The following is a 15,324-nucleotide window of genomic DNA, read 5'->3' as shown; positions in this document are numbered from 1 at the left end:
GGCCCTCTTATATGCATTACATCTGTAGAGCTGGTGGTTTTGCCTAGCATTTAGCTTTAAAACAATTGTTATCTAGTTTTCTATTATAAAGCACATCAAATGTATTCAAAGTATAGCACATAATATTGGAAGCACCCAACCAGCTAATGGTTTGTAAGCAGCATTTTATCCTAACCTCCCTTACAGAAAGCTCTCAGCACCAGTATCTAAAAACAAGCCCTGCATTTTACACATCTAACATGGATACCATCTTGTTTTTTTCCCTCCACCAGCTTTGTAGACCTTAGGAGATCTAGAGCAGTGATGTCTCCTTGAATAGTTCCCATCTATTCACTAGCACTGACTACCACAAAAGTGGGTCTTACACAAACTATTTTTTTTGTAACCATTTAAGTTTATGGAAATTGAAGCAGTCATAATGGTATACAAAGCTTATGAATAAACAAAAGGTTTAGGTCTTGTGAGATATAAAGTAAAACTTAATAAAGGCCAGAATAATGTCAAAGGGGGCATAGCAGCCTGCTAATGTTATATGACATAGAGATCTTTTCTATGTTTATAGTCAGTTATACTATTAAACTATTGCAATTAAATGATTATTTTAGAAAAGTTACAAATTCATTACTGAATACCAGTACACAAAAACTCAAACCTTCCTACTTAGGTTAACTAGTTTTTATGAAATTACTAGGACAGTGTTGGTATGGGGTGTAGTACCATTGTTAGATAATGAGTTTATGTGAAATCTCTATTAATGGATGTAAATAATGTTATAATTACAAGTATATTTTAATTAGATGGAAATACACAGTATTTAAACAACTGAGTGTTTTGCAGCATCAAAACTTTCTAGCTTCCATACTGGTGTAACTATTTATAGAGTTTTCCACTATACATGTTCTGGCCTTTTGTTGTCCCCTTAGCATATCTCACATGAGTGGTAAATAGCAGCCTTCTTTGAACTTTCAATCAGGCTGTGCCCAATATACATTGGCTAGGTACAGTGTCCAATTAGTGAGCATTATATTAGCCACAGTACAGACAGGAGGGGGGGATATAAGACCTGGTCACCCAGCGGGGGGTCTCTTTGTGATGAGACACACACAGCAGACAGGATGACTAAACCTGAAGTTGAGAGGTAAAACTAACTTCATACTTGTACATTGTATTGTAAACATGGTTTTGTGGGTAAATTGTAAATAACTGTACATTGTGTTGTAAATACTGCTTAGCATGTAATTTGTATATATTATGTACCTTTATCAATAAATGTATATATTTTGTGTAGGAACTCTCAGATCTAGCTGGATATATGTAAATACTCCTACAAGAATTTGGGTGTATTCACAAATACACGTAACCAGGTCAACACCATTAAAGCTCAACTCCAAGAAGAATACTCTAAAAGGTAACTCCAAATAAACACCTCTAGGCTTTGACTCAATGTACGGAGTCCAGGTCACTATGGGGAAGCCCATTTCAGGGGTTTTGGGGGGTTCATGACCCCCTGGGCTCACAGTATACTATATGTCTCCCGGGTTGTAGGGTGCTGAGCATCATTCAACCAAACGGCCAAGGATATCTTGTGGCAAAGGTAGGATACTACAGTGGACAGCACTAGAGAAGAGGTGGGTATTGCAGCTAGCTATGAAAAAAAAAAACATCCGGTGTACTTTGAAAAAAATCCTGCAGTTGGGACTCAAGACAGAAAGATGGCTGACAGAGGAAAAAAGCAGAATAAGAGACATAATCCAACCAGTGGAGCTAATCTCCTTAATTATTCAGTTAACAGTAGGAGGATAGACCTTTGACCAAGCTGCATTGGTTTACTGCAGTGGAGAATAGTGAGAACACCAACTTGATCTATGCCTGGCAGGAGTGAATGGGACACAACACTGGTTGAATGGAATAATAAATCTCTTAGGTAAAGGCCCACTCCAGCAAAAATATGATTCCCCAGTGACCTATAACTGCCACTCCCCTATAAATCATCCTACATTTTGTTCTTGTCATCCGATGAAACAAGTTATACTCATCTAAATGCCCCCATCCAACTTCCTGCTGCTCATCCTCATACAGGAGACTGCTAATATAATGCTGCAGATGCTCCCTCCTCAGCCAGTGCCTGACAGACCCCTTTGCAAAGACATCCCTCCTTTTCTAGATTGAGTGTGCCCTGTTGCTGGACAGCTAATAGGAAGTATACACATTATACTGGCAGTGATCATGGCACTCCAAGAAGGATCTTCTGGAAGTAATCAGAAGTGAAGAGAAGACTCAAGACTGCAACATCACTCGACCACAGAAGTTTTAATAATACAGAATTAAAGGAAATGGGAGTGCTGTTGCATTTATTACAAAAATGGACTTTAATAAAAGTTAACAAGTATGTATTTAGTTGTTTGCCTGCAGTTCAGCTTTAAACTGCTTTGCTGCCCTTGACGTGCTAAAACATACATCTTGCAAATACAGCAGTTACAACTTTTTAAGAAATCCAAGGAAACACAATAAAAGTTGCATGATTATCATGTAAATTTCAAGATTTTTATGTTAATCAGAGTTCATCAAAAGTCACGCAAGGTAATTTAATGATTTTATATTCAATTGTCAATTACCTTCAATTTGTTTTAACAGAGGAATGAGATCAGTTCAGTGTCGGCAATCTGACATTACCATTTGTCACTGTTCTAAAGAAGAATAGTCTAATGCAAGCATTTGAAGGAGAAAATTACAGTAATGAAAAGAGGTAGTAAATCTCTGCTGGTATTTTTGACAGTTTCTTGTATCATTTCTATTGCTACCCTTTAAAAAATCTTTAATATTCTAGATACATCATAACGTCATCATCATCAAGTGAAGAAAGGGTGCAGATCTAAAGGCAATGCCGGATGCTGTTCTTCGTGCTTTCATCACTGAGTGACTATTTTATTCATTGACTGTCTACCAGCTATTGTTCCCTGTATTTTGACAAATTTTAGAAATTAACATAGTGAAAAAGCTCTGTCTCTCAACCATGCTTTTGAATATTTAATCAAGCAGCGATGAAAAAAATTGAGCTTTACGTGCATCTGTCAAGTAAATTCTACTGCTCCTTTGATAACTTATTGATAACATTCATATATACTAAGATATACTCACCCGCTGTGAAACCACCTACGTATAAGGCTCACTATGGTCCCGTAAAACAGTTTTCTTCATCTTTAGCCATTTCGAAGGCACCTTGCTTGTTATAATAAAAAGTAAGCCTGTTTTGCTTATTTTAACAACAAGGATAGTCAATACAAAGTACAGACTGGGTTATGTGAAGTCTGCTCCTTTGTTTTTCATCATCCTGTTATTGACTTTAATAGAGATCACTAATTTCTAGTAATTAACAGATAATTATCACCCACCCATTTTAGTATGAATCTAGACCACCCTAATAGCACAGGCTAGGGTTGCACTGACAATTATTCTTCTTGGGTAGTTTTTTCTTGGATTGAATATTATTCTTCTGAACTGCCCTTCAGCTACTTCATGTAGAAAAAATCTGCAACCGGTCTACCTCTACTTTGACTGTTGTGTCCTCTCTCCCTAAACTCTCTTTCCTTCACTCCTGTTCTCCATCCCGCAGCTCATATATATCACTTTCATTAGTGTCCTCTCCTTATTAGGGCACTCATCAACTCCTGCTAATTCTGAACCCACAAGCTAATAAAACCTCCCGAACACTGGGGCATGCTTCTTCATATATATCACACTCCCATGTTACCTCCCTCGCCCTTCAGCTACACCTAACTTTGGGATATATATCACCAAATCCTGGGTCTCCATCACTTAACTTTGACCATGAACATCTTCTTCTCATGGGCTTTTAGGAAAGCGCACTCATTCTGTAACAAACTCATCTCTGTCCATTTTTAGCACTAACTCTTTATCTTCTCTAATCTGCAACAGACTACCTGTATGAGAAAATTTCACCTGTGTTCTGCCTCAACCTAGCCACCTCTGTCTCCCTGGACACACTTGCCCCCCTCGCTACACAGAATCAGGCACCAGCCGCTACAACCTTTGCAAAGAGATGACACCAGACATCTCAAAAAGTGTAGCCACACTCTTGAGCATCTGTGGTGTAAGACTAGGTCCCAGCAATACTTCACCCAGTATAAATCTACCTTTTAAAAATAAAAATTCCCCATTGCCAAACAGACCTGTTTTATTACTCTCATCAACAGACTCTCACACAATCCAGATGAACTCCTTTCTACCTTTAACTCTCAACTTTGTCCCACAATGCCTCCACCCACTAACTCACTCACTGCCCAGGAGATTGCAAATCACTTCAAAAATAAGATTGATACAAGTCATGATGAGATCTCCACTGTACAGATATCTCCCTCACCTAGCATTCCACCTATGTATTCAATACTTCCCTCATTTAACCCTGCTACTGTAGAGGAGGTTGCTAAACATTTTTCTATTGTCCTCCTAACCACTTGCCACTTGGACCTAGTTCCCTTGCAAATGTTATGGTCAAACTCTTGCTCTTGTACACTCTCTAACTCACATCTTCAATCACTCCCTTTCTTCTAGCATCTTTCCCAACCCTCTAAAATAGGCACTGGTCATCCGCATACTTAAAAAGCCCTTTCTGAACCCCAACAATCTTACCAACCAAAGACCCATTTCCCTGAATGCATAGTCTATAACTGTCTGAACTACCACCTCACTGAGAATATTCTTCCCCCTCAGTATGCATTTCCTCTGCAACACTCCACTGAAACTGCTCTCCTAAAACTCACCAGCGATTTACTAATGGCCAAAACCAATGATCATTATATCTGCACACTTACTCTTGGACCTCTGTGCTGCCTTTGATACAGTTGATCACCCCCTCCTCCTCAAAAAATGCCTTTAGCCTCTCTGCTTGTGCTCTTCTTTGCTTCTTATCTTATCTATCTCATCATACCCTCTGTGTCACTTACAACTTTACCTCCTTCTCTCCTCCTCCTTTTTCTGTTGGGGTCACCAACAAGGTTCTGTCCTTAAACCTCTCTTATTTTCAATCTACACTTCCTCCCTGGGTCAGATGATAGCCTCCCATGGCTTCTTAAACCATTTCTGTGCTGACAACATCCAATTCTATCTTTCTACTACTCACTCCATCAGTCTCTTATTATATCACTATTTTACTAACAGATATATTAATATGTATGAAACTTAATCTATCCAAAAATGAGCTCACAATATTTTCTCCACAACATGCCTTTTCCTCTGACTTCTATGTCAAGATAGATAGCACATCTATCAGTCCATACCCACATGCCAAGGTGATAAGTGTAATCCTGCACTGGAGTTAAAAATTGTCAAAATACTGGGATTACATTGGCTTCTTCTGCAGTTACTTTTTGGACTTGAATTTTGGTTTTTACAGTCTTATTTTGTGTACTGGATATATGTTTTTTGTTTTGGCTTCACACTGAGATGCGCAATATGGATTATGGTTTTATATGCACTTCCTATATGGATTACCAGTTTATTTAGTTTACATATATTTTGATGATTTTTAAGTTTTTTTTTAAGAGGCATTGATGTATTTTTGCACTAGAAGGAAATAGCACAACACTGGGAATATTTTGTATTTTTATTGTATGTGAAGATATTTCAAGAGTTGCTTCTTCTGGGTATTTCTAAGTTGCCTGAGCATGGATTTATAATTTTATGTTAAAGCATACATTGCCAGCACACTCTGGATTTTCAAAATAATGTCTGAAAATGTATTACAGCGTTCACATCATAGCAAAGAACTGCAAAATTTCCATTGGGGGCCACACAGGACCCCATCATCAGGAAGCTACAGTGTGCTGGTGATATATTATTTAACCTTGTCTTGTTACTGGTTCCCAGAAGGTAGTTCCTACACCCCCCCCCCATTATAATCACATAATCAAATGTGTCAAATACATCAAATAGGATGCTTACCTACCTGTCAAATTACAATGTCTTATAATGGTGGAATTTACATTTTTATAACTTGATGTATGCCTTTAAAATAAGTACTAGTGATTTTATATACTGATGGCTTTAATCTAACTTCTCCTCTTTCTTCTCTTTATGTTTAATGTACAAGGGGTCTTCAGAAAGTTTCCACACTTTTTTGACTCTATTTATTAAGAATTTCAAAAACAACATGACAACTCTTATATAAACTACAAGGTCAACCAGCTTGCCAAACAGTCACATGACATGCTTAGGCACGATAAATTACGTCTCCTCCCTCCCTCATTGTTTCCAATGAAAATATGAATGTGCAGAAACTTTTTCAAGAACCCTCGTACATATTCATAACTGTTGACCACAAACATCAGTGCAAAATATTAAAACAACACATCAATAAGGAAATTTTCCAGACTAAATTGAAGGCAAACGTCAGCCAAAATGTTGTTTTTTTTTTCAGTTTGATGAGTGTGGCAAAATTTGAACTTCAAGTTTTGTTTCTATATAGGAGATTTCTGTCTACTTGGCAGGTCTCCAACATAGAGGAAATAAAGAAAAATTACCAAATGAAACACAGATAGCAATAAAGAACATTTTGGCTGGAGTTAAGCTGGTGGATTGATGGGTGTGGTTAGCATTTGAAGTTCCACTTTGGGGTGGGTCTGTACTAGCTGTGTTTGCTTTCTTACATTTAGGTTGTACGCATTACCACATGGTAACACCACATGTTGGATCCCACATTCCACAGAAAACGGGGGTGATTTCCAATGAGGCTGCATTTCCAGTCTGTGAATTGGTATTTGCTTCATCTGTATTGATTTGGCATCTTGCTAATGTGAGCTACTGCTGGCTGCTTTTCTCTACTCTATACTGCAATAATGCAAAGAATATAACAGATTTGAGGCAGTTGTCATGATTAATTAGCCATAGTCCCATATGGATTAGTTGTGGGATTTGCCTGTACTGCTTCACATCATTTTCGGTACTGTTTGTTCAAAGGAACAACTGTAAGCCACACATTACAGACATAATTATTCAGATATTCCAAATTACTGATGCTACAGGGGAAATACAGTGTAATAGGACTTTGTAGTCTTTTATAAGTATTGAACTATTCTTTACAATAATGGGATGAAACTGATTAAAATTGAAGGGAATGGGATAATTATTGAGAGTAGATAGATCATAGATAGATAGATTTAATATATAAATATACTAATCTAAGAATTAAAACATTTTAATACAGTTTATTATTGGATTAAATCACTCTATGTTGTCTTAACTACAGTATGTACTATAGAAGAGATGGAGGAAAAAAGAGAGGAGATTGGGAAGGAGATGAGAGAAGAGGAGAGGATAAGCATGGAGGAGATGATAGAATACATTGGTGGAAAGGGGAGATGATAGGATCGGAGAGTGGAGGATAAGACTGAGGGGAGAGGAGAGAACATGATGAAGGAGAAAAAAGGATGGAGGTGATAGGAGAGGAGAACAGAGGAGAGGAGAGGGTTTTTTTTTTGTTAATTCCCTTTAAATTATTTATCAATGTTCCCCACATGTTCAAGAGAAGTTATTTAGTGTCAATATTTCTTGAAACAGGTATTTGTTTCCAGAAAAAGCAAGACTCTGAACGACAAATTCATAACCTGTATACAGACATTTATTATTTATATGTAGCTGTCTGTATTGGCACCAAAGGTTGAAATGTCAGCAAATATATTTTGCCAAGATATGTCTTGTAATGTTTATAAATTTCAAGCATTTATCGTTTTACCTTACAATATTGCCCAAGTCCACTTCAATTATCCATGTACAGCGCAGATTATTATCATATGGAAAGGGGTATCCTGGTGATAAAATTCTGCCTGAAGATTCTCCTTTGAAACGACCTCCACATTCAGCTAATTGAAACAGTAAGAATTGAAGAATTATTAAACACTAAGGGAGCTCCACAATATTTGCATATGATGGTAAACATAATATTTAATAAAAGAAAAAAGAAATGAAATGCAGGATAGCAGAGGATGAAAAATAAACTTCCACAGAAAAAAATAAAAGCGTTGTACCAATGCAAGATGGAAGAGGATAGTCCCATGCTCTTCTCTCTCCAGTCATACATTTCAATAGGCTGCTTCCATGCAAAGTGTAACCAGGATTGCATCCATAGATGATGGTGCTGCCGGCAAAATGTCCCTGGTCACTAATTTTGTATCCAAATTGTGGCACACCTGGGTCCTCACAGTGAGAGAGTTCAAAGCCTGTAAAAAGTAAATAAAAATAAATAGAACTGTTAATAAAATATACCGTTTTCCTTCTGTTTATTATTACATTATTATTATTTATTATTACAAGCTTATGTATTCCTTACCTAAATAACAGTTCTTTTAGGTGGCAAATGTTGAAGCGCTTTTCATAAGTGACAAATGTAGAAGTTGATAATGTATTTTAGACCTTTAGGTTCCTCCGGGTAAATAATATGCAATCCTTATACTTCATTTAGGACACTGGCATTTGTCTGACAATGGGTCCAAGCTGGGGCTACATGCAAGTCGTGGTTGAATTCTGGGTGAAAGTACATTTAAAGTAAAACTGCCTAAGTTGGAATGCACGGAGGTAGTGGACTGCCTCTTAAGATTTAAGTCTCTGCAAAATCCAGCTGCCATAGTTCTTCCAACAGTCTGTTGACAGACTTGTTGCATAGAAAAGCTTTAATAGTGTACATCCACGGGTGCTTTCTCTACATCTGCATTTATTTGCAATGAGTTTTATATTGAGTCAGCACTGCTGGTATTGCTAATTGTCAAGGGAGCTTCCCAATTCCTAATGAGAATCCATCCACATGTGCACTAGTGCAATAAGGCAATAGGACATATAGCATTAGTGTACTAACAAATTTTTTAAAATCCTGAATGTGTCAGATTTGCTGTAGTCCACTAACCATCATATTCAGGGGTTATAATTTGCAGAAAGACCTTGGACCTGTGCCATCTTTTATAAAATAATTTGCTTTGTTATTGCTTACTTGAATAATGCTCAAATTTGTGGAATTAGAATATGCCCGAGTAAGGTAAATTTATCTCAGGAGCAAAGCATATAAAGAGCTATTAGAAGGGAGACAATTGTATACATAATGTGCTGGTCTGAAGGTCCTTTTCCTTTTATACTAACAGGCATAAGCACCAAGGGCCTTAAAAGCTGCATTTGCCATGGTCTTTTTACCTTGTTTGAAATCAAACCAAACAAGCAGCAGAGAACATACTGGGCAATATGTACAATTACTTTTGAAACCGCAATTTTCAGATTTGTAATTTTCCATAAATTTAAGACTATATCACTTTTTTAACTAGGAAACTCAACACAAAACAGCTGTGGGTGCAGTAACAATAAGATCAGCGGTCTACATGAAGCAGTCACAAATTGAGACGTTTATAAATTGCAGGTACAAACATCAAAACTGACATAAGAAAGCGCATGAACAACTTGAGTTGAATATAGATTCCCATTGTCCTATAAACTCCTGCATTGCCCTATTTTTTTCTTTATGTGTTACACTATTGCAGTTCTGACAACTCTCAAACGTTTAAATGCCAAATAATACATTAGTAAAATGGTACATTAACCTCTTGCCGTCCGCCTGCTGTTTATAAACGGCAGGGCGGTGGCAGTTCAGGGGCGGGTTGCCGTTCCTAAATGGCACCCGCCTTTTCTAGCTGTGCGCGCTCCCTAGGAGCGCGCACCACCGCGATCCGGTGTCCGCTGTGTCCTCCGGACACAGTGCAACACCGATCGTCGGACGGGACCTCTGTACGAGGTCCCGGTCATGTGATCACTGATTGGCGAATCAGTGATCACATGCAAAGTAGTAAGGAAGATGTCACTTGTGACATCATTGCTTACTACGTGTGAAATCTGTGAATGATCACAGAGGTCACATGGTACAAGGCTATTCACAACAGCCTTGTACCATGTGACAAGCTGTGACCAATCACAGCTCACTCAGTATTTCTCAATGACTGCAAGAATGCAGACAGAGAGAAAGAGAAATGATTGCTTTTACATCCTATATGGGTGTAAAAGCAATCAGTGTAAAAAAAAAAAAAATCTTCATCACCCCCCACAAATAGTACAGTGTCACCATGGTGACACTGTACTGCTAGGGTGACAGTATGTAAAAAAAAATAAAAAATAATAATATAAAAAATAAAATAAAAATGTAAAAAAAAATGTTTAAAAATTATAATTTTTGGTTATAAACTAATTTGGATTTTTTTTTTACTAAAAAAATAACGTAATAAATTTTGGCCAAGATTTAGGATGAAATATTATTTATTTGCAAAATTTTATTTAAAAAAAACACTTTTTTTCAAAATTTTTGGACTTTTTCATTTACATAGTAAAAAAAATAAAAATTCCAGCGGTGAATAAATACCACCAAAATAAAGCTTTATCTGTCTCAAAAAAATGGTAAAAAATTCATATGGGTACAGTATTGCATGACCGCGCAATTGTCATTCAAAGTGTGATAGTGCTGAAAGCTGAAAATTGCCCTGGACAGGAAGGGGGTAAAAGTGTCCGGACAGGAAGTGGTTAACCATGGCAATTAATAAAACAGCAAATCAACCACAGCCTGTAAATAATTGTATTATAAAGTATACTTACTAGTATAGACTAACTGAAAACCTTCATCAGTTACTTCTGAGTCTGAGTTAAATTCCAGCCATAAATGGTTTGATGTACTGCTCAGGGTCAGTCCTCTCAACGTAGATGCTGTAAATGCTCCCAACAAGTGAGCAGTGTTGTCTTTCCCATCATATATCTGTAAAACAAAGGCACATCAACAATTTGAAATGGTTTTGGTTCTAAATAAAGAATGATTGGGGCTGTGTAATCAGAGACACACTTGATTTAAGTAATAAACATGATAAGGTTGATGAAGAAGGGATAAAAAAAAAACTAAAACTAGCTGGAAAAATGGAAAATCATTCTATAAAAAAATGGTATAATATAAATATATATATATATATATAATTTTAGCACTCTAATCAGAGAATCGTGTTTTTGTGCCGTATACAAATTGAAAAATTGAATAAGGTAGCAACAGATATAGTACACATTCAATGGGCATCCACAGAAGAACAAGGAGGATGGTATAATAAGTTTATTTCACCAATGTTTTGTTGAGTCACAGTCTGCCTTGAGAGCCTTCAGAAAGGCAAGCTGTATCTCCTCAAAACGTCAGTGTAATAAAGTTTTTATACTTTCCTCCTTGGGAATTTGTGGAGTCCCTACTATACCTGTTGGGGAACTAAAGCCATAACCCTTATTTTTTCACTCTGGATACAGTGGGTAAATGTTAGACCCTGTGTAAGGTTTTTATTGCCACTTGGGTTCCTACTGGGAGGTGTCTCTGCACTCCTTATCCTTGTAAAATGAAAATAAGTGAGTGCCATTGAAAATAACAGCACCACAATGTACATGTAAAGAGAGGTGTGGATGAACCCTTCTCCACTCTACTAATAAGCAGTATTATATTGCTGTCTTTGGTCACTTACTGTTTCAGTGACACAAATATAAAAACATGACATGACAGAGATTTTATCCTGTCATCTCACCAAAATCTAATCATAAAATAAAATACTGTTTGGCTATATTTCTAGTTTGAAGAGTATGAAAATACATTTTTTTAGTTTCTGATAGTGTAGAAAATTGTGAAAGCTGAATTGCATGCCCATTTCAGGAATTATTGAGTGAGGGTGGCTACATTCCTACATACAGTGGGACCATGGATAATGAATGTATTCACCCTCTAACAGGAAGTCAGATTCCAGCAGCAAAAATAAGAAGAATTTGGAGATTTGGAGGAGGCTGAGAGCAATAGAAGGTACTTGTTTGACTTAAAAATACATACTATAATAGATTTTTTAAGTTTGGTCTCACTTTAAGTAAAAATTATCTGCCTTGGGTGTTAAATACTTTGCTTTTTGAGCATACAAATTTGCCATGAGTTGCTAAAATATTAACTTGTGGCTGGGGTGTTCCTGAGATCTGAAACTTATTTCAAAGTTTTCTCAAGGGTAAAAACATTACAGTGGAACTATATTCACATTGGATCCAGGCATATGGCTTCCTGGGGTTCCCCTCCCAGTTGGTGACATCTTCAGGCGGCCACTTTGATTGGCTGGGTGGGGTTCATGTCACTCCTATGCATACATGGGAGTTCATTCAGATTTGGCAATAGCCAAATTTATACAGTGAGCTGTGCCTGTGCATCTCACTGTACAGGGATGGACAGGCAGGTAGGTAACTTTAATGCAGAAGAGACCAAGCATGTCTCTTCTGCATAAAAGTTCCTCCCTGTTTGCCCCTTTTTGAATCTTTTACATAAAGCTCTACTTTCACAAAGGCAGGCAAGATGTATTTCAACTTTGTGATTTGAGTTGAATTAATTTTTTCTTCTCTTAGAGTTTATCTTTGCATCTGGCACATGGATTGTGTCTGTTTCATAAACAAAGAAAAGCTTTAATTATGAAAAAGCATTTATAGTGAACTTCACTACATTTAACTTTTCAGTGGTGATATATATTACCAAACTGCCGAAAACATATTAATTAAATGTGTTTAATTATCAACATGTAAAATAATAGTATACACTTTAAATTATTTTGTAAATGAAGTCTTAACATTTTAAATAAATTAAAATGATCAGTTTGCCTTGGGGCATGACAGCAGAGCAATTGAAGGCAACACAAGATAAATTACTTTTGAAATGAACTTCAAATGGGGATGATACTGAAGACAACTGTTCTTGAAAAACTAGTCAAGCAGCACATGGTTTTGTGAAAGTATTTTGACCTGCCATACTGTGAATTATTCAGTGTAGAACCTGAGTTTCGTATCCATCATCCAGGACAATTAATTACATAGTGTATATCCAGCATGGCATCTATTATCTGCTTAACACCATTGAAACTTGCAATGCTTGCATGGAGGTCTTATAGAATAAAGTGCAATAACCTCTCAAATGTATGTGTTATATAGACAGAAATAGTGTATTTAGTTGGTTCTTTTGTGTTGTATCAAACGGTATTTTAGTTTTAAACTCTAGGACTACAATAATTTTTCTCCAAAGTTTACCATACTTAAGAAAGTATAGATAAGTCTTTGTAGCTGCATGGGAATTTAATTATACATATATAGGGGGTTGCTTAAATTCACAAATTAATTCACAAATTAACTTAACTTGGACCAAGTTAAACAACATCAAACCTATATATATATACACACACACACATATATACACTGCTCAAAAAAATTAAAGGAACAATATGAAAACACATCAGATCTCAATGGGGGAAAATATCATGCTGGATATCTATATTGATATGGACTGGGTAATGTGTAAGGGACATAAGGATGCCCCATCTTTTGATGGAAATAAAAATTAACAATCTACAGAGGACTGAATTCGAAGACACCCTGAAAATCAAAGTGAAAAAATGATGCAGCAGGCTAGTCCAGTTTGCTGAAATTTCATTGCAACAACTCAAAATGGTACTCAGTAGTTTGTATGGCCTCCACATGCTTGTATGCATGCCTGACAATGTTGGGGCATGCTCCAAATGAGATTATGGATGGTGTCTTTGGGAATTTCCTCTCAAATCTGGACCAGGGCATCACTGAGCTCCTGGACAGTCTGAGGTGCAACCTGGTGGCGTCGGATGGACTGAAACATGATATCCCAGAGGTGTTCTATTGGATTTAGGTCAGGCAAGCGTGGGGGCTATTCAATGGTATCAATTTGATCATCCTCAAGAAACTGCCTGCATACTCTCACCACATGAGGCCTGGCATTTTTGTGTACCAGGAGGAACCCAGGACCCACTGCACCAGTGTAGAGTCTGATAATAGGTCCAAGGATTTAATCCAAATACTTAATAGCAGTCAGGGTGCCAATGTCTAGCCTGTAGAGTTCCCTCCATGGATATGCCTCCCCAGACAATCACTGACCACCATCAAAACAGTCAAGCTGAATGATGTTACAGACAGCATGACATTCTCCATGGTTTCTTATGACCTTTTCACGTCTGCCACATGTGCTTAGAGTGAACCTGCTCTCATCTGTGAAAAGCACAGGACACCAGTGGCGGACCTGCCAATTCTGGTGTTCAGTGGCAAATACCAATTGAGCTCTATGGTGCTGGGCAGTGAGCACAGGGCCTACTAGAGGACACCAGGCCCTCAAGCCACCCTCATGAAGTCTGTTTCTGATTTTTTGGTAAGAAACATTCACACCAGTGGCCTGCTGGAGGTCATTTTGTAGGGCTCTGGCAGTGCTCATCCTGTTCCTCCTTGCACAAAGGTGCAGATACTGACCAGTCCTGCTGATGGGTTAAGGACCTTCTACAGCCCTGTCCAGCTCTCCTAGAGTAACTGCCTGTCTCCTGGAATCTCCTCCATGCTCTTGAGACTGTGCTAGGAGACACAGCAAATCTTCTGACAATGCCACGTATTTATGTGCCATTCCTGAGGAGTTGAACTGCCTGTGCAACCTCTGTAGGGTCCAGGTATCGCCTCATGCTACCAGTAGTGACACCGATCCTACCCAAATGAAAAACTAGTGAAAAACAGTCAGAAAAAATGAGTAGAGAAAAAATTTAAATGGCCTCCACCTGTAAAACAATTCCTGTTTTGGGGGTTGTCTCACTGTTGCCCATCTAGTGCACCTGTTAATTTCATGAACACCAAAGCAGCTGAAACTGATTAAAAAACCCCTTTGCTACTTAACTGACCAGATCAATATCCCAGGAGTTTAATTGACTTGATGCTATACTCTGATTAAAAAGTGTTCCTTTAATTTTTCGAGCAGTGGTATACAGTATATACATACAGAGCTTTTGCTTCTTCTCTTTCCATGCATATTAAAATTATGGCTGAACTTGCATGGTTCAGTTACTCAAATTTTTGTTCCAATATCTCAGGCCAAGCAGCCCATTATACTGCAAAACACGATATGGTGCAAAAGGCACATTATAATAATAATATTTTAAAGGACACCTATACTGTGACTTACTTGTTGACTTCCTACTAATAATTCCTGATTGCTTGGTTACTCCAAACATTAATACTTTCTGACTAACCAACCTGGAAGCAACATGCAGCCAGCAAAACTAGAGTAAAGATAGAGCTTCTGGTGTGCATACTTCTGGATCAGCAGCTCTGGAAGCACTAAAGCAACTTGACTAGCCTGACAGCCAGGCAATTACCCTTTTCTCCCACAAAAGAGGATGGTACTGACAAAACTGCATATGTATAAATAAAGGTTTCTTTTAAAGAAGGCTATAACTTAAT

The 15,324-nt window shown here is 37.5% G+C and overlaps 1 protein-coding gene across 1 annotated transcript in view; it reads right to left on the bottom strand.

Moving 5' to 3' along the window:
• Positions 1-15,324, bottom strand: part of CSMD3 (CUB and Sushi multiple domains 3) — a 1,455,553-nt gene that overhangs the window by 545,097 nt on the left and 895,132 nt on the right. The window contains exons 24-26 of the mRNA XM_089664334.1: positions 10,636-10,792; positions 8,043-8,234; positions 7,751-7,877 (exon numbers count right to left, since the gene is read on the bottom strand). Coding sequence (XP_089520460.1) covers positions 7,751-7,877; positions 8,043-8,234; positions 10,636-10,792 — 476 coding nt within the window. The remainder of the gene's footprint in view (positions 1-7,750; positions 7,878-8,042; positions 8,235-10,635; positions 10,793-15,324) is intronic.

Source organism: Staurois parvus, unplaced genomic scaffold (assembly GCF_062004578.1).
Source record: "Staurois parvus isolate SC_StPar_1 unplaced genomic scaffold, SC_StPar_1.0 ptg000047l, whole genome shotgun sequence".
Taxonomy (NCBI): Eukaryota; Metazoa; Chordata; class Amphibia; order Anura; family Ranidae; genus Staurois; species Staurois parvus.
The sequence above is the reverse complement of the archived record's forward strand: the minus strand, read 5'-3'. Positions and strand labels throughout refer to the sequence as shown.